The sequence below is a fragment of the Vulpes lagopus genome, chromosome 3 (genome assembly GCF_018345385.1).
Source record: "Vulpes lagopus strain Blue_001 chromosome 3, ASM1834538v1, whole genome shotgun sequence".
NCBI classification, from domain to species: Eukaryota; Metazoa; Chordata; class Mammalia; order Carnivora; family Canidae; genus Vulpes; species Vulpes lagopus.
In genome coordinates, this window is record NC_054826.1 from 70,968,527 (window position 1) to 70,993,443 (window position 24,917).

General features: G+C 33.4%; 1 protein-coding gene across 6 annotated transcripts in view; it reads left to right on the plus strand.

The window, feature by feature from the left end:
• Positions 1-24,917, plus strand: part of CTNNA3 (catenin alpha 3) — a 1,730,823-nt gene that overhangs the window by 1,530,697 nt on the left and 175,209 nt on the right. For all 6 annotated transcript variants that reach the window (XM_041748054.1, XM_041748055.1, XM_041748051.1 and 3 more), the window contains one exon: positions 20,552-20,733. In XM_041748054.1, the coding sequence (XP_041603988.1) occupies positions 20,552-20,733 (182 nt within the window). The remainder of the gene's footprint in view (positions 1-20,551; positions 20,734-24,917) is intronic.

Below are 24,917 nucleotides of genomic sequence, written 5' to 3' on the forward strand. Positions count from 1 at the left end.
AATCACTTTATGGTTTCAATTTACTTGAAAGGTAGAACTTTAAAAGAAAGAAGAGTCCTCTTGAGTTCACAATAAGACAAATTTATCTTTATAATAGTTCTTTTTCAAACTGTAAATAGCTGGATGCCTGGGTGGCTCAGCACCTTTGGCTCAGGGCGTGATCCTGGAGTCCCCGTGAGGAACCTGCTTCTCCCTCTGCCTGTGTCTCTGCCTCTCTATCTGTGTCTCACATGAGTGAATAAATAAAATCTGAAAAAAAAACTGAATAGCACTGATTATAGTTTCCTGTTGGAACTTAAAATTTTACATATTACTAAAATTGAGTTTGATAATATCAATTTTTAAACTCTTCCAATGTCCTGTTGTACTAAAATTACATATCTATTCCTCTGGTGTAAATATGTGTCTTTGAATAAGCATGTCATTTTCTATAGCCTAGTAAATCAAGAAGGAATTATATACCTTAAATTAGGCAAATGTTACTTGGATCACCATGATCATAGAGTTGGCATCCAAAGCATACTTTTGGGGAAGTTGGAATTATCATAGTCTTCCATGGAGGAGTCAGAATGACAAGAAAATACACTTCTACTTTTAAAAAATTCAAAATTTATTTTCAGAAGTTACGTCTTTTATCCATAATGTATCTGGATATATCCTGGCATATCACAGTTGCCTACTCTAAGGACAATAATAATAATAGTAGTAGCAGCAATAACATAAGAATTATTTACCCAATGCTTAATATATAGCAGGCACTTTAAATTTTTAAATTGTTCTGCAAATACTCTTTGAGGTACATATTACTATCTATCCCCACTTCAAAAATATATAGAGAGAAACACAATGGTTATCTAAGAACCCAATATTACATAGTGTGAAGTAACAGACCTGAAATGTTCCTGCCCCCTGACCTACCTGCTTGTACTCCTGCTCTTCCACTGCACAACATAGCCACCCTTCCTACAGACCAGGATTTCTATAGGACTGCTTGAAGAAAATCAGAGCATACTCCTGGCAAAAGTGCTGTATTTATGGGGGATGAAGACTGATACAAAAATTTGACCTTAAAATCTCATTCCAAATGGCAAGAAAATTCATTTTAAAATTGAGCTAAATGGAAGTAGAACTAGGGCTGTTATTATAGCTGTTATCCATATCCATTTGCTTGCGATTGTAAACTATATTAGGAAATGACAAAGTTAAGAACTACTGCTACTAAAATTTCTTAAGATTATATAAAATGAGGGGGTACCTGCCTGGCTCAGTTGGTAGAGCTGTAACTCTTCATCTCAGGGGGTTTTGAATTTTTTAATTCAAGCCCCATGCTGGGCATTGAATCTACCGCAAAATAATTTTTTAAAAATATTTTAAAATTATATAAAATTGAGATGCCTGGGTGGCTCAGCTGTTTGGTACCTGCCTTCGGCTCGAGTTGTGGTCCCAGGATCTGGGATCGAGTCCCACATCAGGCTCCCTACAAGGAGCCTGCTTCTCCCTCTGCCTATATCTCTGTCTCTCTCTCTTTCTCAGTCTGTATCTCTCATGAATAAATAAATAAATTTTAAAAAATAAAAAAATTATATAAAATGGAGTGATGGAGATTCCATTTCCAGGTTATAGTTTCTGAAAATATGCAGAGCTCCTTTAGTTCTATTTGCTTCTTTTTTTTTTTTTTAAGATTTTACTTATTTATTCACAAGAGACATGGAGAGAGGGACAGAGATATAGGCAGAGGGGGAAGCAGGGACTCGATCCCAGGATCCTGGGATCACGACCTGAGCCCAAGGCAAACACTCAACCACTAAGCCACCCGGGTGCCCTTGCTTCTATTTTTATAAGAGATAATAAGAGGTAAACAAAAGGGCCCTGGATTTAAAGTCATCATTGCTGGGGTAAATCCTGGCTACTTTTGTTAGAGACTAGTTGACTTTTACTAATTTATTTATGTCTCTGAGATTGTTATTCCTTATATATCAGTTTAGTTAATTCATAGCTTGAAGTATTGTAATTGGAAAGAATGTATGTAAAGGATCTGTACAGTGATAGAAACATAATAAATGCCTAACACATGGTCAGCTTTATTTTAGTATTTATAAAATGCAATAATATCTAATCATAAGGGACTCATATATTGTGCACTGAGTTTAGTCTAAGCCCTTTAAGTCAAGGTGAACCAGAACACATTTAAAAAATGTGTTTTAATTTACAGGGAAGGAATAGAGAAATAGGCACGAAGAATGGGAAATGAAGAGGGGAAGAAGGAAAAAAGGAAGGAGGGATGAAAGAAGGAGGGAAGGGAGATTATGTTGAGATAGGGAAAGCCCTCTATTTATCAGGAGTGATAATGTGCAATGAACTGAAGAACATGAATAACACAATCTGTACTAGATAAAAAGAGTAAATATTTATTTTTGTGACCTTATGATAATAAAGGACTCTCTATGATACCAAAGGCAGAAAAACAAAGGAAAAAGCAAGCAAACTATACTCCTGAGAACATGAAAAAATAAACCAAAACAAACAAAGCACAAAATCAAGTTTGAAAAATTGTTAGAAGACATCAATTTGGAGAGCTAATAATCACAATTTATATAAGAAAGTGTTTATATATAAACAGATTTTCACCAATCACTAAGAAAGAAAATGACTCCACTTCCTCCATCCTACCTCCCACCAACAGAAAAATGGGCATAGTACCTGAAATGGATAGCCATAAAAAAGCTATTTATTTACTTATTTTTTAAGAAGATTTTGTTTTTATTTATTCATGAGAGACACAGAGAGAGACACAGAAGGAGAGGCAGGCTCACTGTGGGGAGCCTGATGCTGGACTCCATCCCAGGACCCCAGGATCATGACCTGGGCCAAAGGCACGTGCTCAACCATTAAGCCACCCCAACATGCATATTTAAAATGAACAGGTACATAGTTGCTCCCTGTCATCAGATATCTCAGAATTGCAAATGAAAGGTGTTGAAATACTATCTTTTAACATATTTGCAAAAATAAAAGGTTGTTAATATCCATTGTTAGAAAAGTTTTTTGGAAAATGTACACTTATACACAGTTTTGGGGGATATTAATTTGGGTAAACTGAAGAGAAATTGAAAATTATGCATTTATTTTGTTAAAATTCTTCCACTTTGTCTTCTAGAATTTTTCCTCCAGACACATTTGCAAAGATACAGAAAAGTATCCATCACTTCTTACTCAATACACACAAATATATGCATATATATGAACACAAATATCTATCTATCTATCTATCTATCTATCTATCTATCTATCATCTATCCATTTGTCTACATAAATGGAAAATACCTGATAATCATTGAAAACTTGTAAGTAGATGAAACTGGATCTATACAATGAAATAAAAGATTTAAAATTGTGGTGAAGCTCTATTTTACAGATATCTAAGTACTTTATATTGAGTTTGAAAAATAAGAAACAACAGAATAGTGTATGTGATATGATCCATTTTTGAAATATATATAATTTGTAGATATAATCATATATATACATAGTATTCGAGGATAACCATTGAAATTTCACTTTCAAATCTTTGGTGTATAAAACAATATTCTATCAATACACAAGTACTATGTGTGAAAGCCCAAAGACGAAAGAAGTCCATCATACCATATACAGTTTATGCATAATTTTATATACCCACATGGTTCAAATAAATTTTAGGAAAAAAAGAACTACCTATAGTTTATCTAGAGAAAATCATGGTTATAAATTCATTCCCCTGCCAATAAGCACATGGAATCTGTGTCAAAGTATTAGAACTATGGTTAGTGATTAGTTTTTCAGTGTGGTCAAAATTGATAGTGTAGAACTTCACCACTGCAGGTCTGTTGCTAAATTATTATTAAGAATGATTGAATGAAAAATATAGGTCAAATGACAACTAACACACTAGATACTGTTACTGGTGGAAGAGTCTGCATTGTATGAATGGTCTTGGTTCTTGGATTCCCCATGAAAGATTTACCTGAGGATCTGTGCTTCAATTAAAACAGCCAGAAAAGAAGATAGTTAGCACAAAGCAGTTTCTTAAGGGCAGTACACTCAAGATGAGAGAGCAAGCAGGTCCAGAGATGGCAACTACATAGAGATTAGGAGTGTCTTCTCTGTTTGGTTATGGGTCATAGCTAGCATCATCTCTGAGTGAAGTTGTTTCCAAACATCGAAGGGACACTCCTGCCATTGGAAAGAAGAGTTTTGGATCCTACAATGTTCTTGTTTGAATTGTCATGGTCACCTTTCCCCATGGGGATGAGGGTGAGGGTGATGGTGATGACATCAAAACCACAATGTAAATATATTATAATGAAGCTACAGGTTACCCTGGAGCAGAAGTTGGAGAATGCAAGTTCTGCACCTGTGGTGCTTAGTCTGTCAGACGTAGGATAATGGAAGCCATAATGCCAGGATGGTAAAAGCCCCAATGTTAGAATGTCCTGCCCTCAGGCTTCTAATGTGTCAGCTACTTATCACCACCTTTGTCCCCAGCTCATGTGTAACTAACTGCCTACCCTGGCAATATCACTAGCTCCTTAACCTGGATAACACATGAGGATCAGTTTGAGCCAGTGTCTGCAGACCCTTGGTCAAAACATTAGACCTGTTATATTATTGACATTTTGGATCAGACAGTCCTTGTTGTGGGGAGCTATCTGTGCACTGTAGGATATTTAGCAGCATCTCTGACTTCTACTCAGTAGCGTGTTCTTCCCAATTGTGACAACAAAAATCATCCCAAGAAACTGCCAAACAATGAGGTGGTGCTGAGAGGGTAGGGGTGAGGTGAAACCAATCACAATACCAGCCATTCTTTCTTGGGAAAGTTTGTCCTTTGCCATTTTTGGTCCTTCCTAATTATTTTTATATTAAAATACTCTACTTTTTTTTTAATTGATAGTGAGCTGGCTGATAAGTTTTTTTTGTGTGTGTGTTAAAGTTTTTCTCCTCACTCCTTTTCGTTTGTTTATTTGAATGTGTGTGTGGGAGGTGTTTGTGTGTTTTATGACCCTACTTGGTAAAATAGAATAATTTGCTGCATATGTTTATCCTTCATTTTTTCTTTTTAATTTTGCAGGCCTGTGCAATCCCATCCTTAAGTACCTTTGGCAAAAAGCATTCTATCTCATCTTTTACTTTGAAAATGTTTCTAATTACTATAGATTTTTCTTTGTGAGCTGTTTGTGTTGAGGCTGCAATAGACATGGTATATATCTTGCTGAAAGGTTCCTCCAAACACCCTGGAGTTTTACCTTGGAAAGCTTCACTCATCGAGGCCCTAATTTTATTATGTTTGTGTTTATCCATGAGCACGGCTTTCTCTATATCCTCAGTGCTAAGTTAAGCTCATGTGTCAGATGCTGCCTCTTGAGCAGAGTCTCATTTCTGGTTCATGAATGGAATTTTATGTGGAAAAACCTTCTATAATGCTAAGTGCCTTTCTAATCCAGATGTTTGCCTCTCCAAATTCACATTCAGAAGACAAGAAGAATTACATTTTGTTTATTTAATTTCAGTTTGTGTTCTGACCATATGGATTTAATTTATACACATTTAGTGGATTGTTAGTGCTGCTGATAGGGGATAGGTGTTACTGGTAACCCTGCGTTTTCCTGGGTACAGCAGCAAAGGAATGTTTTACACGTTTTGAATCTCAGACAGTAATTGTACCAGATTTTAACATAAATATCCATGTAAAATAATTTCTTTGGAATTGCATAAAAGGAATTAAATTGCCTGCATCGCATATGGAAGGAAGAGTCCTTTAATTGAGATCTGACAGGTAATTTAGTGGTAGATTTCAGAATATATCAAGCCTTGTGATATTTGTTTGAAGAATTATGAATTCTATAGTCAGTGTTATGATGAGCTTAAATATATAAAAATGAGCTGGGTTTTTTTTGCACTTGAACTCTTTAGAACTGTTTGAATCATTAGAATAACATACATACATTGTGACTCTCTGGGAACACTCTTCTGTGTTTTCTCTTTTTTTATCATAAAATAAAAAAATAAACTAGGAAATGCAGAAATAATGTTATGCTATAAATAAGGAAACAAATTATTCAAAATACCACATTATTAACTCCACACCAATAAGCTATAATCAATTCCAGGTGTAGTTGAATTGCACTTTGAAAATTACTATGGTCCAAATGACTGGATGATAACTGGTTATATTATACCAACATACATCAAGTCTCAGTTTGCTATACCGAAAACTCATGATGAGACTAAAATGGTTTGTTCAAAGTAGGCCAGCAAGTGAATGAGAGAAATCCATCTCAGTGCTTCTCTATCAGGTAGCATTTCCTCTTCCTACCACTTTATCCATATGCCCCTTTCTCATTTATTTTCCCTAGTGATTTATTTATTCCCAACATATTCATTTTACTAATAATTGAATAAAATACGTCAAAATTTTGAAGTGAATATCTCTTTTCATTCATGTTTGGCAGATCTTTTTAAAATATGTGTATCTGTGTTCTTTTGAAAGATCATAAGGCTCAATCTTGGAAAGAAGAGCTAGTTTGAAATATTCTTTTATAAATTCTTCAGTGTTGATTTTTCACACGTTGCTTCACTTTGTAAATTGACAAGGAAGGCTTAACTATTTTCCATTGGAAGAAATCTTGACGATTCTTATCTTCTCGGCAACATCCAGAACATCTCAGCCTCTGAGGACCAACTCCTAATTAGTGCCCAGTATTCTTATTTGTGAGATTCCAAGGAAGCTTAGTTGGATTGCTATACATCATCTTAAATAAGTAAATACATGTAAGTAGATAGATAGGTGCTAGGTACACAACATTGAAACATGCGTTTGAAATTTGCATCTTACAAATTGTCTGAAATTTATTTATATATTATTTATTTTCTTTTTCAAATTTTCATTTAACTTCCAGTTAGTTAACATACAAAATCCTGTCTCCAGGAAAACAGAATATACTTGGAGATTCATTAACTTAATCTGTAGCTTAGGAGGCTTAGAGAAAATGGAAATATGCAATGTATTTACAAATTAAATATATTGAACTCATCGAGATGGGTTGGAATTCTTTTTCTAAGAATGACTTTTTTTATTAATTCCAAAAATTCTATTGAGAAAAATGTTTATTTAGGAAACAACTACTGGGCACTACCCTTTGAGCAGATTCCATGTATTTACTTTCTAAGTATGACTGTATTTTTACAGGTAATCTAGAATTTTAGAAGTCATTTACTAGTTTTTGGTAAATTTCAAGGCATTGTAGACTGTAGGGGGGATCTAAAACTAATACCATTGTAATAGAAAATCTATTCACGTGGGAGTAGTCTTTAGTTGTGCAGTGTTTTATGTAATGTTTGGACCAGGCACGCTTTTAGAGCCTGTAAGGCCACATTTGGAAGGTACATTTATCTCCTCTAAAGACTCACTACCATTCCTAATGTCAATCAGTGGGAGAAGTGGGTGCTCAGGGAGCTGGAATAGAAAAATCTTTTCTGTCTGTGATTTGGTTACCTATGGTTATATTTGGACACAAAAATGTCCAGTTGAGTGCCTGGGAGGTATGGGATGCTAAAATGCTTTCTGCAATATAGAGAGTAAATAATAATAGTAGATGCCTCTTTACCAAGATCATATTTCTCTGCATCTAACTACCATTTTTTGTCTCTAACATTTTGTCTAATATGTTATATAATCCAGTCTCATGTTAGCTAGATATGGTTAGTTAAGAGAAATTATAGAAAATTCGCAATTATAGCACAGAGAATTTTCCATATATGTTTCACCAAGTTTCTCCTAATGTTGACATCTAGCATAACTAAGGTCTATTTATCAAAACTGAAATGCGAACATTGGTATTATACTACTAACTAAACTATAGACTTCATCAATTTTTCCACTAACATTCTTTTCTGGTCTAGGATTAAGGCAAGGATCCACCCTTGTATTAAGTTTGTCATATTTCCTGGTCTCCTATAGAGTATAACAATTCCTTATCCTTCCTTGCCTTTCTTTCATGACCTTGATTCTTTTGAAGACTATCAGGAATTTTATGGAATGTCCCTTGATTTAAATTTGTCTTATGTTTTTCTCATTATTTTAAGGTTATACATTTTCAGAGGGGATACCATGGAATTCATGTGTCCTCAGCCCATCAAAATGTTAAAGGGTCAAAAAAAAATGATGTTATAGGGTCACATTTCTAGTGATGTTGGCCTTTGTCACTTGGTTAAACTATTGGCTGCTTGCTGGTTTTTAACCATTGTAAAGTTACTATTATTTTTTCTTTGTAATTAATAAATATCTTGGATAAAATGGTTTAAGACTATTCAAATCTAATTTCTTTTTTTGTAAGTTTATCTTTTATTGGTGTTCAATTTGCCAACATATAGAATAACACCCAGTGCTCATCCCATCAAGTGCCCCCTCAGTGCCTGTCACCCAGTAACTCCCACCCCTCACCCACCTCCCCTCCCCCCACCCCTAGTTTGTTTCCCAGAGTCAGGAGTCTCTCATATTCTGTCTCCCTCTCTGATATTTCCCACTCATTTTTCCTCCTTTCCCCTTTATTCCCTGTCATTATTTTTTATATTTCCCAAATGAATGAGACCATATAATGTTTGTCCTTCTCTGATTGACTTATTTCACTCAGCATAATACCCTCCAGTTCCATCCACATCGAAGCAAGTCGTGGGTATTTGTCGTTTCTAATAGCTGAGTAATATTCCATTATATACATAAACCACATCTCCTTTATCCATTCATCTTTCGATGGGCACCAAGGCTCATTTCAATTTTTTAAAATATTTTATTTATTTATTCATGAGAGACACACAGAGAGAGGCACACATAGGAAGAGGGAGAAGCAGGCTCCATCCAGGGAGCCCAATGTGGGACTCAATCCCGAGACTGCGGGATCATGCCCTGAGCCAAAGGCAGATGCTCAACCGCTGAGACACCCAGGTGTCCCTAGAGCATTTATTTTTTGCAGTTTTAAGTTCTTTCTGTGCCCCTTTTAGATGTAAATATTCTCCCAGCCTCTTGCCAGGTTTACAACTCAGTAATACTCTTAAGGACCTGGGAGTCACCCCTTTGGAGTATAATAATAATGAAGAAAGACAGTGCCTCTATCTACCAGTTTCTATTAATAAGTGCCATTAGCACACGCAGATGATTTAATCACATTAATCAACCTCTCCCTAATGTCACCCAGTACTTTACTACAAATATGCCTCAGTACTTAAAAACTCAGACCTTTGTTTCAGCAGAGTTGAGTTCAAACTCTCTCTCCTATTACAGTAGCCTTTTATAAAAATTTTCTTTGCGTGTTTAACTTGTCCAATGCAATCTTTATTGACACCTCTGATGGGTTAAAGAAAAGTCGTAAACTTTTAGATTTTGTGACTTGTTGTCTTCAATGGGGGAGCAGTGCTTTCTCTAACTTTCTATATCATCAGATGAAAAATAGATAAATTATAATTTTAAGTTATTTACATTCCTGCCTTGTAGAGTTCTTATGTCAACCCCAAAACACTTGCACAGATTGTTACATACACATGAATTATGTTTGTGGATGACTTGTAAAGAGTTTAAAAATGTTAAGTCACTACAAGAGAGGGAGAAAGGGACAGTCAGAGGAAGTTAGTCTCCACAGAAAAAAATAGATCAGGGAAGCCAAAAACACAGAGCAAAAATGACACCTGTGGGAATATAAACTCTCAGAAATTTACAAAGCTCTTTTGGGAGGGAGTTTGAGATTCTAAAAGATGTATGATAAGAAACTTGGCTCAATTTTCTTTATATTTTAAAATATGAAAATTTAAGTCATCTGTGGGTCTTAGATCACAAGTGAACAGAAACATGGATAATTACCTGGTAAAATAGTCACCAAAAATAATAATTGTGGATTTCGTGGCAAAGACATTTGTGGAAATGACACACACACAAGCCCATATTTACTTTTTAAAATACCTAGCAAGTGATAGATAGATAAATATATTCTACAAAATTATAACTCTTTACTTTTCTTTAGGGACAACATAATCCATATTCAACTAATAATAATCTAATGAGAACAGTCTTTTCAATCTTTTTTGCCATATATATGTAATGACAGTTATTATCAGCATATTGATATAAAATATCAATCATGGTACTATTGTTAAATTGTAATTTATTACATTATATATTAAATCATAATAATATATATATGCATAATAGGCAAATGTCATGAATATTTAAATTCTATACCACATTCCTAAGATTGTTATTTTATCATGGAAAATATTTTTAGAAAGATAAAGTGTTTAAATTCACATAAACTATTCGAAGGGAAACCTGTTATCTTTATATTCAGTTACACATAAAATACACATCCATGTTATAAAATTATATTTATTACATATTAAAATTAAGAAGAAACTAAACAAAGAAACAGGTGAGATGCAGTTATTTTTCAAATTATACCTGCTTTTGTGGTAAACTTCATATATCTTGCCAAGGTTTTCTCTTTAATAAAATATTTTAAATAGTTATAAATGAACACTAAATGTCACACCATCAATGATATATGAAATTCATATTTAGTAAGACAGTTGACTTTCTAGAACTCTTATACGACAACTTATTTTGGACCAAAATATACATTTTTTAAACTTAAAAATAATTACTGGAGTTGGTTTTCAAATTATATTCCATGCATGCTAATTTACCAATCAAAATGTAATAATTAGGGGGATCTGCTCAGTGGTTTAGCGCCTGCCTTCGGCCCAGGGCCTGATCCTGGAGCCCCGGGATCAAGTCCCACGTCAGGCTCCCTGCATAGAGCCTGCTTCTTCCTCTGCCCATGTCTCTGCCTCTCTCTCTCTGTCTCTCATGAATAAATAAATAAAATATTAAAAAAATGTAATAATTATAATTTGATATTTTCTGCACTGGGAGATTTTAAGCTCCTTGAGAGCAAGAACAGTGCCATGTAACTCTACCAAGCAGTAGAAAATCAGTAAATGCTGAATGATGATGTGTAGATGATTCATTATCTATATTATGACCAAACATTATTGCACTTTGCTGTAATACGGTGATAGGAGAGAGGTGTGATGAGCAGGGGAACAGTCATAGACTGAAAGGCCCCCAATTATCTGGGCTTTCTGTCTTCTCCTTGATAGATTCTTTCCTTTCCTTGGTATTAGACTAGCACATCTTTTGTCTACTTCCAATTTACTGTAAACAGGGACGTGGAATTCAGGTAACCAAACTTACATTGTGTGCAAAGTAAAAATTATTAGGCACTAAGTCACATCCTAAGGGAGTACTCTTATGAATAGAATGAATAGGCTCCTAGAGCTTGTTTCTCACAGCCTTTACAATATTACTTACTGAATTATTTCTTTGTTTTACAAAACTATGTAGTTTTGAAACATGAGGATTTTTGTATTGTTATTCTTGGCAGCAACTAAGACAAAAATATTTTTAAAACCTGGAATGATAATCTAAAGAAAACACAATGCAATTGAATTTAGATTCATTTAAGTCTTTGTAACATTTAAATTTTAAAAAAGGTAAATATACAGAACCATTTAAATCGGAATACTTATATAAACTTGTTAAAGTATGTTCTTTCCTTTGAGATTGTCTGTTTTGGAAGACAAATTATAATAACCCACCTGCTTTGGTGAGAAACCAGAGGAAAGATTTTAAAGGCTTGGTATTAAACCTACAGCTAATATATATATTGTAAGAAATACATAGCCATACTATGATCACATCTGTCAAAATAATTGGGATATTCATGTTAGGTTTTTGATACCTCTTCCCACCAGCACCACTTTTTTGAAGCTCCATGCAGATCACCACCTTTAGTTAACAACTTTATTTTTAGAGAAAGGCTTATGCTACAGCAACACTTATTTACATTTCAATTATAATTCTACACACTAAGATCTTCACTGAAGTTATTTCCTATGGGTCTTCAGCCACACTTATCTGCCTGAGGATTACTTTTGCAGGTCATGAAGCTCATTCATTGTTTTAGTTTTTACTGGTAAGATTTGCCTGGACTAGTTTATCTCTTACTCCCAAAGAACCCAGCATTGAACCTTCAGGTATGTCTAAGGAGAAACAGAAGCGTCTGTCACTGACTGGTAAGGGATGTGGCACATAGAATGGCGTTTTGGGATAAGAGAATAGACTGTCTGGCTTATAAAATCTCTAATGCCTCCACAAAACCAGAACATAGGAAATATCATTTATTTTCTCATTGTTTTTTTTATTTGGAAAAAAATTAAATATTCAGAAAAACTTAAGCATACTAGTACAACATTCACTCATATTCCCAGGACCTGGATATAGCAGCTTTTAAAAGAAGATTTATTTATTTATTTATTTATTTATTTGAGAGTAGAGAGAGAATGAGAGAGAGGGAGAGAGAGAATGGGACAAGGTGTGGGGGGAGATCTTCAAGCTGCTCCCTGCTGAGTACAGAGGTCAAGGTGGGACTTGGCTTGAGGATCAACCTCACAACTCATAAGATCATGACCTGAGCTGAAACCAAGAGTCAGACGCTTTAATGGGCAGAGCTACCCAGGCGTCCCCTAGACTTACCAGTTTCAACATACTGCCAGAGCCATATTTGTGTGTGTGTGTTTTTTTTCCTGAACTGCTTCAAAGTAATTTGCAACATCTGAAGAAAATTAACAATCACTTCCTAATGTTGTCTAATACCAAGTTGACTCCCAAAACAGCATTTATGTTTTCCTAGAACAAGGACACATATTGGATTCACAAATAAATATTAATATATTTTTCAAAATAGAATATACCCTAGTGCTAAAAACTGCCTTGCAGATGAAACTATAAATAATAGAGAGATATGATCAAAAAAAGAAAGAAAACATTGGGGAGGGTTTCATTTATAGGAGACAGGCATATGTTCCCTATAGGCCTGATTTCCATGGTTGTTAAAGGTAGATTATTAGTAATATCTACCTTAATATTAGGTAAGTAGGATAACTTTTCAAAACTGTTGAGCAAAGTGACTGGCATAGAAGAAGCATAAATAAATGTTAATTGTCTCTATTCTTATTATCTTTAGAACATAATCAATTAAGTAACACTGGTAATATAATAGTTAACTATTTTGACCCAGCCCCTGAATCCTATAAAGTTTTATAATAAAATGAAATAGTTTTATACCTAAGGGATCTGTGAGTATAACTCATGAGGTTTCAAAAGTATTATTTTTCGACAGATGAGGAAATTGAGAGCTTTTAAGAGCTAACATATCCATAAATTTGATTTAAAAGACTATACATAAAAATATAAAAATGTGTATCACTCCTTAAAGCAAAGTCCAATTCCAGTTCCTAAAAATCATTTTAAAATATGATGGAAAACTTTTCTTAATGAATTCTCAGGAATCTGTTTGAAATTACAATTTAGTATGCTGAAAATATCAATGCATAAACATTTTTCATGAATTTGTTCTCCAAATTTTAATGAAGTTACATTTCTGCCAGCAGCAGTTCAGATTTTCTAAACTCCAGGAAAATGTTATACTATTTATATTTCTTATATATTAAAACACACCCATTCCCCAAATGCCTTTGGGCTTATCAAACACACACACACACACGCACGCACACACACACACACTATTAAATTTGATAAACTCTGGAGGTAAGAATGGCAACACATGGATTTACAGACCAAATCTGCCACTAACCAGCTGGATACTATTTTTCAAGCCATTTCTCTTTCCTGGGACTCAGTTTCCTTATCTGTAAAATAAGCAATTTGGATTCTGGAACTTCTGAGAATAAGAAAGACTTATTATAATGACTTTATATTTCTATATGGTTTGTTGCTTATGGCATGTATTTACTCGATAGAATTTGCTTGGTTCCTGCCTAAGCTCTGTGAGGTAGCTAGGTGAATATTTTTAACTGTCCTTCCCTACAATATTGTGAAAGTTTTAGAAACCAGGTGAAGGCATCAGTCCTAAGTGCCATTTATTAAGTCTCTAATATAATCCAGCATCATTACTTACAGATATAATTCTAATTGTCAGAAAACCTGTAATAAGTTTATCATCATTTTAACATGTAGTAAAATTAGGTTTGAGGATGCTTAAGTTCCTCACTACAAAGCTAGTACTTGACAGAGGGGGAGCTTGGACCGAGGTCCATATGACAACTTTTTTTGCGTTTTTCTTATTGCTGCAACTTTTTATTTTTGTCTTTTTAAAGAGATAATGGAAGTCATGGAAAGTATTTAAGAAATAATGTAAGCATATTAATATTTTAAGTAGTAGTAATGATCATAATGAAACAGCAAATGAAAAGAAGGTAAGATCAATTGTGTGGTCAATACAACCTTAGGTTACATAATGAGGACCCAATTTTGAGAGTGGACAGGAAAAATGTATGGGGGAAATTAATTTCTACCTTGCAGAGACAGAAGCTTGGAAAGTGTGTAAATGTGAATAACAAAGAAAATGCAAGATCAATGCTATAAAATTTTGATCCTACAAGCCTATTCTTTCTCTCTCTCCTATTTCTATTGACTCTAAGCATTTATCGTATATATGTCCTACTTTCAGAACTTATATTGTAGGGGATGGAGACCAATAAGACACAAATAAACATATACGTGTGTATGTATGAGAGAGAGAGAGAGCGAGAGAGAGAGAGCACTATTATTCTGAAAGGTGGTTCTGCTTTCAAAGACCTTTCCTCTAGAAAGTAAGAATATATATATATATATTCACAAATAATTAGGCTACAAGAGAGAATGATATGAATATCTTGAAAGGAGAACTAATAACATGTATGAATTCTTTTTTGCATTTTATTTATTTATTCATGAGAGGCACACAGAGAAAGTCAGAGACATAGGCAGAGGGAGAAGCAGGCTCCCTCTGGGATCCCCATGCGGGACTTGATGCCAGGATCCCAGGACCACAACCTGACCAAAGGCAGATGCATAACCACTAGCCCACCCAGGCGCCCCCATGTTCTGAAATTTTTAAAAGAATAATTATATATAGCTGGAGAAAAAGGATATATAAATTTGGCTTGAAAATAGAATTAAGTTTGGAGCAACAAAGATGGGTAGAGGAAAGATGAGCAAAATAATTAATGGACAATATCTCAAGAGATTTACTTGCAATAGCAAATAGTTTAGTTTAGCTTGAAGACACAGTGTATGAGAGGAAGATAAAATGTCATTGAAAAGCAGTCATTTTAGGGGCAAAGGTTATGGTGGCCCCTGAGACCCAGTAATTTTACTCCTAGGTATATAATCAAGAAAAATTAACCCATATGTGCACCAAAAGAAAAATACAAGAATATTCACTATTCATAACAGCCAAAAATGGAATATTTTCCAAAAGATCATCAATAGGTACATTGAAATAAATGGTGTATATTTGCAAATCGAATTCTATGTGTGTAGAGTGACAAGAATAAGCATACCATAACTCCATGCAACATGATAGATGTACTTCAAATATATAAACTTGGACATAAAAAGCCAGATACAAGAGTACATATACCATCATTTCATTTTTATAAGGTTCAAAAACAGGAAAATCTAAAGTTTTTAAAATCAGTAAAGTGGTGGTTCTTGGGAGATAGTGACTAGAATAGGTCCCAGGGTGGCTATAGGAGTGCTGGCAAACCTTTGGTTTCTTGATTTGGGTGCTAGGTATGAGGATACACTCAGTTTGTATAAATAGTTTCAGTTGTACCTTTATGATTTGGGCATTTTTCTATGTGAATTTTCTACTTTAGTTAAACATATTCAAGGGTAGTATTTGAGGAATTAACATTCTTTATTCAGTAAGGAGACATGGAAGCCGTTGTCTTTAGCTGAAGAGTTGCACAATTCTATTAAAATTAGAAAGATTGGGATCCCTGGGTGGCACAGCGGTTTGGCGCCTGCCTTTGGCCCAGGGCGCGATCCTGGAGACCCGGGATCGAATCCCACTTCGGGCTCCCGGTGCATGGAGCCTGCTTCTCCCTCTGTCTGTGTCTCTGCCTCTCTGTCTCTCTGTCTCTCTGTCTCTCTGTCTCTGTCTCTCTCTCTCTCTCTCTCTCTCTGTGACTATCATAAATAAAAAAAAAAAAATCAGAAAGATTGGATCAAGTGATAACAAGACAAAAGGATTGAAAATGAAAGAGAAAATTGACCTGAACTTATAGAGTAGTACTGGGAATACAGACAAGGAGACAGTGTGATCAAATACTAGAGATAAAATGGATCAAATTTCTGCCTAACAGAATAGGATACATAAAGAGAGGGAATATTTTTTTTTTAAAGATCAAGACTAAATGGCAGGCAGTACTACTGAGAAACACAAAAATCAAGAGGATAAAGGATTTGACAAATGTTGGCAAACTACAGTTAAGTCTGGTCTGTCAACTATCTTTGTACAGCCCATGAACTAGGAATGGTTTTCACATCTTTTTAAGTGATTGAAAAAAAAATCAGAATAGATGTAATCAGAATAATATTTAAGACATATGAAAATTATATGAAATTGATGTTTCAATGTCCATATACAGTTTTTTGGAACACAGCCACACTCATTTGTTTGCATGTTTTCTATGGCTGCTCTTGCATTACAAGAGCAGCAGATGTGAGTATTGTGATAGAGTGGTATGGTATGTCCTGAAAAGCATAAATTATCTACTATCTTACCCTTTACAGAAAAATTCTGCTAACCCCTGCTTTAGAGCTAAAATTCTAAATTATATATATGTCATATATTATATATAAGTGTGTAGAGAGAGAGAGATAGGGATAGAAGTAGACAAATATATATATTTCTATATATTTATAGATATATCTATATATATTTATATATATATATATATTTCAAGTATGTACTTAGACATTATACTTAGGCAATACTTAGGCAATATATGCTTAGGCAATATATACTTAGGTATAGACTTGAAAATACAATATATATATAAATGTGTATATATATATATATATATATATATATATATATATATACAAAAAAATGCCTAATACAATAATGGGAGAATGCAAAGTTTATTGAAAAAGGAGGATAATGTTAGAAATAGAATTCTGAGGGTCACTCAGAACTGAGTGAAGAACTGAGTGAGTCTGTTATTGTAAGTTAACAGCTGACGTTTAAAGACAACTAAAGAAAATAAAAAAGTGCTTCATACACATTCATTCATTTGATCTCTAACACAACCTATGAGGTGAATATCATTGTCTCTAGTTTACAGATGAGCAAACAGACTCTAGAAAATATGTGACTATATTTTGGAGAATAAGTGCATTCAAAAGTAGAAGGTGACAGAGAAATACCATCCAGTAGAATGGGAATATTTTGATATATTGTGGGTGATATATTGCTTATATTTGTTGGCATAGTAATAGGACAAAAATTCTAGGGTCAGAATTTCTAAGTTTCCATACCGGCTCTACTACTTACTAACTCTATAATCTTGAGTTAATATCTTAACCTTTGAGACACTCAGTGTCCTAATCTATTAAAATTAGTATAATAGTATAATTACCTCATCTGGCTGCTATGAATAGTGAAGTTAAATCATACATAAGGTGCCTGGAAGAGTGTCTGGCATATCTAAATGTTAGCTATTTTTATCTTTGGCAACAGATTCCAAGAATCAGTTGACACACAATATAGTATCATTTGTATGGCAATGATTCAAAAAGCCCTTGATAGCTATTTACATCACAGTTCTACTCTATAGACATGAGCACAAGTGGAGACATATCACCAGCCAGCAATAACATCAGAACCCCCACTTACTTAGCTGATTTGTGTTAAGCTTTGTTTCTTTGCTTATCCTTCACACAACTATCCAATAAGGAATTTTTGCTCAGAATTCTTAAATATGAAGTGTTCTCTTAAGTCCTATTTTGAAATGTCCATAGTGATTCAAATTGATTAATAGTAAATAATAAATCCTTCACAGAAAGACTAAAAATCTTCAGTAAAGGTGTCAGTCAGTCATTTAATGCTTTTTTGATGTTGCTCCTCCTGTGGGAGAGAGAAAATTCACTAGAACTTTCAATTTTGTAAACTATCACCCAACTTTTGGCCCTTATCCTCTGTGAAGTAAACATCTGGTGATTATAATTCACTATGTGAGTTGAGATGTTATTAAGGAAATCGAGTGCAACCGATGAGACTCCTGTGCGTGACAGGGTCAGACTCAGTGCTATCCAATAATCCACTCTGGTCCCTGCATGGCAGGTGGGCAGCAGCTGCAGTTACTGTCATTTTATGTCTGGAGAAACTTAGCCAAGAGGGTTCAGGGACTTCCTTAAGGACATATTGGAAATCAGTAGCATTCCAAGGAACAGAACTTAAAATACACTTAACAAGATCACCTCTTGAATAGTTTCAATTTTTCTTAATGAGGATATTGAATAATTTTCCATGATATTCCAGTGTATACTTCAAAAGTATTTATTAGATACCTATTCATGGATTTATTACTTATGAGACAAAGACTGTACAAAGAAGTTCCAGTTGAATCTACCTACATCTATTATTATTTGAAAGTTTAAACACTTTTTTTAATGAAAATGGAAAGAATGGCAATGACCAGTAGTCAAGATGGTGAAAATTCATTTCGATTTTTGAGCTAGTTTAATGAGTTAGTAGCTTATAATTTACTTAATGTGCTTGCATACTATTGATTTTAGACCTAAGTGAACTGTGTCTTCGTCTATGTGCTTTGCTATATGCCAGCAGCAGTAAAAGTTGCTTTTCTTTTAATAGGCCACATTGCCTGAGAAAGAAAACTACAAATGATTCAGATTCTAAGGAAGAGGCACCTGTATAACTCATCAGTTAAAAGCCTATTCTCATAGCTTAATTTAATTCTTCAAATGAAATAATGCAAAAAATGAACGTTCTAAGTGATAGATATGGGAATACATTTTGATAATTCTCTTACTGGATAGGAAATAGCCATCATTTACTGAAATGAACATTCACTATGTGTCAAACATTATGCTAGGGAATTTAGAAAAAGCTTCAATTTCTAAAGCCTCATAGTTTGTTTTCATGACTAAGTTAGAACTGAAGCATGGATAATTAATGCTGAGATTTCACAGACACCAAGTTATATTTAGACGCTGAATTAGTCTTATAATAAATAGATAATAAATGACAGATACTTGATATTGGCTCTTTAATTTTCATTTTTTTGTTGGATTTTCCGTTGACCATTCTTGTAATTCCTTCATTCATATATTTAAGCTTTTTGCCCTTGTATACTATTGACTTAAGAAAGTGTATTTCAACCACTTTGATCCTAGTGCCCAGGATATTTCAAAGCTCTTTCAGATGATTTTCCGTATTTTCCCTATATATCCATATCCTAGATACCAGCATCTGGAAATATATTGGCACTGTAGGCCTCACGTATTCTCTGTGAAAGATCTAATAAGTAAAAATCTACTTAAATGATTTATCGTTTTTAACTGCTCAATCGGAAGCCCAAGTACTCATTCTATTAGAATATACATGGATTTTTGATGAGACTATGATTGCACAGACTACTGCATTTTATGGCCTTGTTACTACAAAATCATTTTGACTTCAAGATCCTCTACTTGACAAAAAGTTATAGGTCCCAGATGATAATGCTGTGAATATGGTGGCTTAGATGGTTCTCCTACCCTTCCCACATTCAAACTGCAAGTGGAAAATGAAAGTTGCATGCTGTTCAAAATTTGATATATCCAAAGAATAGTACTAAGCCAACACAGCAAGTTTACTGTGCATGGGAGAAGAGCACTTCAGAATTCAGGGTGCTAATTAGTGAGGGTTGCCTTAATAAACCCTGCCTGTAACATTTTTACTCTTCCCTCAAAATAATTTATATACACATACACACTTGAATGTGTTTGTATGTACAAAGTACACGAATATATCCTTATGATTTTTAACATGCGCTTAAAATTATTTATATATGATTTATAAATGTATACTATTACTGATTACCAATATATATTCAGTGTTTGTGTAAAGATCTGTCTCAATGTATATACATACATGTATAAATAGACATTATAATGTCAAAAGACATTTCAAGATAGTTTTGCTATACTTCTACCTTTTGAAGCATATTGTGGTATAATTAAATAAAGTATATGCTTTTCTAATACATGAAATGCATTATATTAAGCTTGAGTTAATTTAAAAATGTGTTGCATTAGAAATTTGAGAAGTCTTACATTTATATTAAGGACTAGAATTAAATATGTCAGATACCAAATTATACACTGTTATTATCAAATTTAAATTGTAGTTCTAGAGCAAACATTTATAAATTTAATAGCTTTTTCATGTGAAAAATTAAGCCTGGAAAGTTTTGATTATATGACTTAAAAAACTATGACACATCCCTTTTTAAACGAGCTAGTTTAAGAATAATCTGTAATGACCACTTCTTCCTAAAATGCTTTTTGACATAGTAGAATGATTATAAATCTATTTATCACATGTTTTAGGCTAAGATGACTCAATTGCCTGAGGCAGAAAAGGAAAAGATTGCTGAGCAAGTTGCTGATTTCAAGAAAGTAAAGAGTAAACTGGATGCTGAGATTGAGATATGGGATGATACCAGCAATGATATCATTGTTCTGGCCAAGAAGATGTGTATGATTATGATGGAGATGACAGACTTCACAAGGTAATTATGTGGAAAATGATGCATAACATTTATAATGGGTAGAAACATTTGTCACAGTAATGAAACCCAAGTTTCTCTAAGTAGCAGGTGCTGAAAACCAAATGGTGGGAGAAACATAAATAATATAGAATTAGAAAGTTGTAGGTGTTTAGTTCTAGAGGTTTTGGTAAATAAATATGGCAAAGTTTCTCATAACAGGCCAAAAAATGATTTTAGAAATCTCCTTTATACCCTCTCACCTTAGGAGTCTTCTCTGTGTTTCATATTAGCATATTGTTTTACAAAGAAATTGGTAAATCTAATTATGATTTCGATTGGAGCTATCTGAATATTTGATTTCCATAATTACATAATTTTAGGTGTGATGATTTATGTGTCATCAAGATTCATGATATCTTTTGCTCCTGAGACATAACCAAATATATTTTAAATCACAGTGACTTAATGATATACATGAAAGAATCATACATTGTGTGTAAATTCCAGAAGCAATAAAATGCTTATTATAGCTTGAAAATATTGTTTTTTAGAGCTAGCCAAAGAGCCGTAAAATAATATAGTTCTTGCCCTACCAGTTACTAAAATGTACAAAACTACAATACTTAAGGCAATTTAATGTTGGTGTAATTTTAAAAGCCACAGAGAAGAACACTCTGAAGCAGACCCGGTATACTCAGAAAACGTTCATTTATAGTTTTTTTTTTTTTTAAGATTTTTATTCATTTATTCATGAGAGACACACAAAGAGAGAGAGAGGGAGGCAGAGTCACAGGAAAAGGGAGAAGCAAGGCTCCATGCAGGGAGCCCGATGTAGGACTCCATCACGGGACTCCAGGATCACGCCCGGAGCTGAAGGTGGGTGCTTAACCCCCCTTAACCAGGGATCCCTATAAATATAAATTTTAGATAGAGTAATAAATATAACTTTAAAAATCATAACAAGGGGATCCCTGGGTGGCGCAGCGGTTTGGTGCCTGCCTTTGGCCCAGGGCGCGATCCTGGAGACCCGGGATCGAATCCCACATCAGGCTCCCGGCGCATGGAGCCTGCTTCTCCCTCCGCCTGTGTCTCTGCCTCTCTCTTTCTCTCTGTATGACTATCATAAATAAATAAAGATTAAAAAAAAAAATTAAAAAAAAATCATAACAAATAGAAAAATGTACACACAAATCTTTTATTTATATTAAGAATCAGAAAGATTTTCTAAGCATTGGAGAAAAGGGGAGAACTTATAAAAATAGGATTATTAAATTGAACTACATTAAAAATTCTGTAGATCAATAGAATGTCCTAAACCATATTAAATATAAATAGATAATTGGGTAAACATTTGTAACAAAAATATGATGTCATTTATATATAAAGAATATTTAAAGAAATGAATATAAAGACATTGTCAAGAATAAAAAATCAAATATTCTAGAATGGACAAAAGACATGAGCAGATAATTCACAAATTACTCCCCCTAAAAAAATTGATCTATAAATCTGTGAATAACATTCAACCTAAAATAATTTTTAAAAATGTAACTTTTAAATTTATAAAATTGGACAAAATTTTAAAACAGGTTTGTTAAAGGGATAGTATGGTGATGAAAGTGTATGCTTGTATAATGTTGTAATAATTAGGCATTATGTATAAAGTAAGAATTTTTGTAAAGTTTTGATATCTACATCTGTACATTATATACACAGTTTAATGAAGAGTACCTTTTATTTATTTATTCTGGGTACATATGTAAAGGAAATGAAAAACACATCTTGGGATTTCTGCATTCCTATGTTCATTGCAGCATTATTCACAATAGCCAAGATATGGAAACGGCGTTGGTGTCCCTCAAAAGACGAATGAATAAAGAATATATATATTTATATGTATTATTATATAAAATTATATTATATATTATATATATTTATATATATCTATTATATATATATTTATGTGGAATCTTAAAAAGAAACCAAACTCACAGAAACAGAGTAAAAGGGTGGGGAATGAGGGGTAGAGGAAGTGGGAAGATGTTGGTCAAAGAGCAAACACTTTCAGTTATAAGATAAATAAGCTCTGAGTATCCAGTATGAACTATTGTGACTATCATTAATAATACTGTATTGTACACTTGAAATTGGCTGAGAGTAGATCTTAAGCATTCTCATGAACACATAAAAAAGGTAACTATGTCAGTTGATGAATGTATTAACTTGATTGTGGTAATCATTTCACAATGTAATCATATATAAAATCCCTACCCTGTAAACTTTACATATTTTTACTATTGTATTTGTCAATTATGCCTCAAGAAAGCTGGGGAGAAAAGATAATCAAAATAATTCAGCTGATGAGACACTTGCATCTAAAAAACAAATACAAAACAGAAAAAAAAACTGTAATGCAACACACCAAATTGAAATAAATTTTAAAAAATACTATACCCAATGAAAATGAATACACTAATTCAAAAATATGTATTTACCCCAATGTTTATTGCAGCATTATTTACAATAGCTAAGACATGGAGGCAACTGAAGTGCTCATTCATAGATGAATGAATAAAGATGTGGTACATAAACACAGTGGAAGATTGCACAGCTACAAAAAAAAAAAAAAAGGCTAAGATCTTCCCATTTTCAACAACATGGATGGACCTAGAGGGTAGTTATGCTAAGTGAAATAGACTGAGAAAGACAAATGCCATATAATTTAAATCATATGTGTAATCTAAAAACCAAAACAAATAAGTAAACAAAAAGAAGAATCAGACCTATAAATACAGAGAAAAAATATGATGGTTGCTGGAAGGAAGGGGATGGAGAGATGGGCAAAATGGAGGAAGGGGAGAGGGAGATATATACTTCCAGTTATGGAATGAATAAGTCACAGAAATTAAAGACATAGCATAGGAAATATAGTCAATGGTATTGTAATAGCATTGCATAGTAAGGATGGTAGCTAAGTGAGCAGAGGGAAATGTATAGAGAAACTGAGTTACTATGTTGTATACCTGAAGTTAATGAAACATTTGTGTCAACACTATCTAATAATAAAAAGTTGGAGTGTATATTTTTATATCTGGACTCAAAATCAAAAACTAATAAGAGGAATGAAAAAAGGGAAAAAAGGAATGAGGAATTTAACAAGTTCATCAAAATTAAATAATAAAATTTCAAAAATTATTAATTATATATAGTCTCCAAAGGAAAATAAATTCAAATAAGAATTCCATAAAGGGCATTGAAAACCAGCAGTAGATTAACTAAGAGATAGTGATGTGATAAAAGTAAAGAAGAAAAGAGAAAAAAGACCTTGAAATGGAGAGGAGGCAAAGAAGCTCCAGTATACACATACTTGGACCCTTTGAAGAATAATTTAAGAAATAATGAAGCAACTAATATTTAAAAGTATAAATCAAGAAAATTTTCATTGTAGAACTAAACTTATATTTATGTATTGAAAGGTGTTACCAGTACCTAGGAATTTGACCCAGACAACAATAAAAATATGCACATCTTCCTTATATATTAAAATATTAATATATTATAATATAAATGTACTCTAAATATCATTATATTTGTGTATAAATTCAATAGCTATTTCACACAGTACATGTGAGTAGAACTAGAAATGGGTTATATGATAGCTTAACTTGTCTTATGGATCTAACATTATTCTGAACTATTTTATTGAATGATCATCTGTTAATTACCTAGATAATCTTCTTTTGACATCTTAATTCTTTCTCTGATTTAGGTGATTTTTCTCTTGGGTCTGAACTTGATTTGTTCCTTCTGTAACAGCAGCCAGATATCTATCCTGCCATTGATTTTCTCTGTTGTTCCTTTCTGTTTTTTTTTTTTTTTTTTTTTTTTTTAGGGAACATTAATTCCATCTATAACTATATCTTATCTATCTATCTATCTATCTATATGAAAGGCAGAGAGAGTGCAAAGTGAAATCAACCAAATTATAACAATTTATGAAAAGCAATCCTTCCCCCCACAAAGGAGAGGCAGGTACTTTTAACCCTGTCTGATTTCATTACTTGTGATTATCTCCATATCTCTAAGCAATATACTTTCTTCTCTAAGATAAAATTTATTGGCTTTTCCTACATATGAGAATTATATCACTTACAGGACTGTTCATCTTCTTTTCTCCACTCCTTTCCTTAGGTTGATAAATTTAT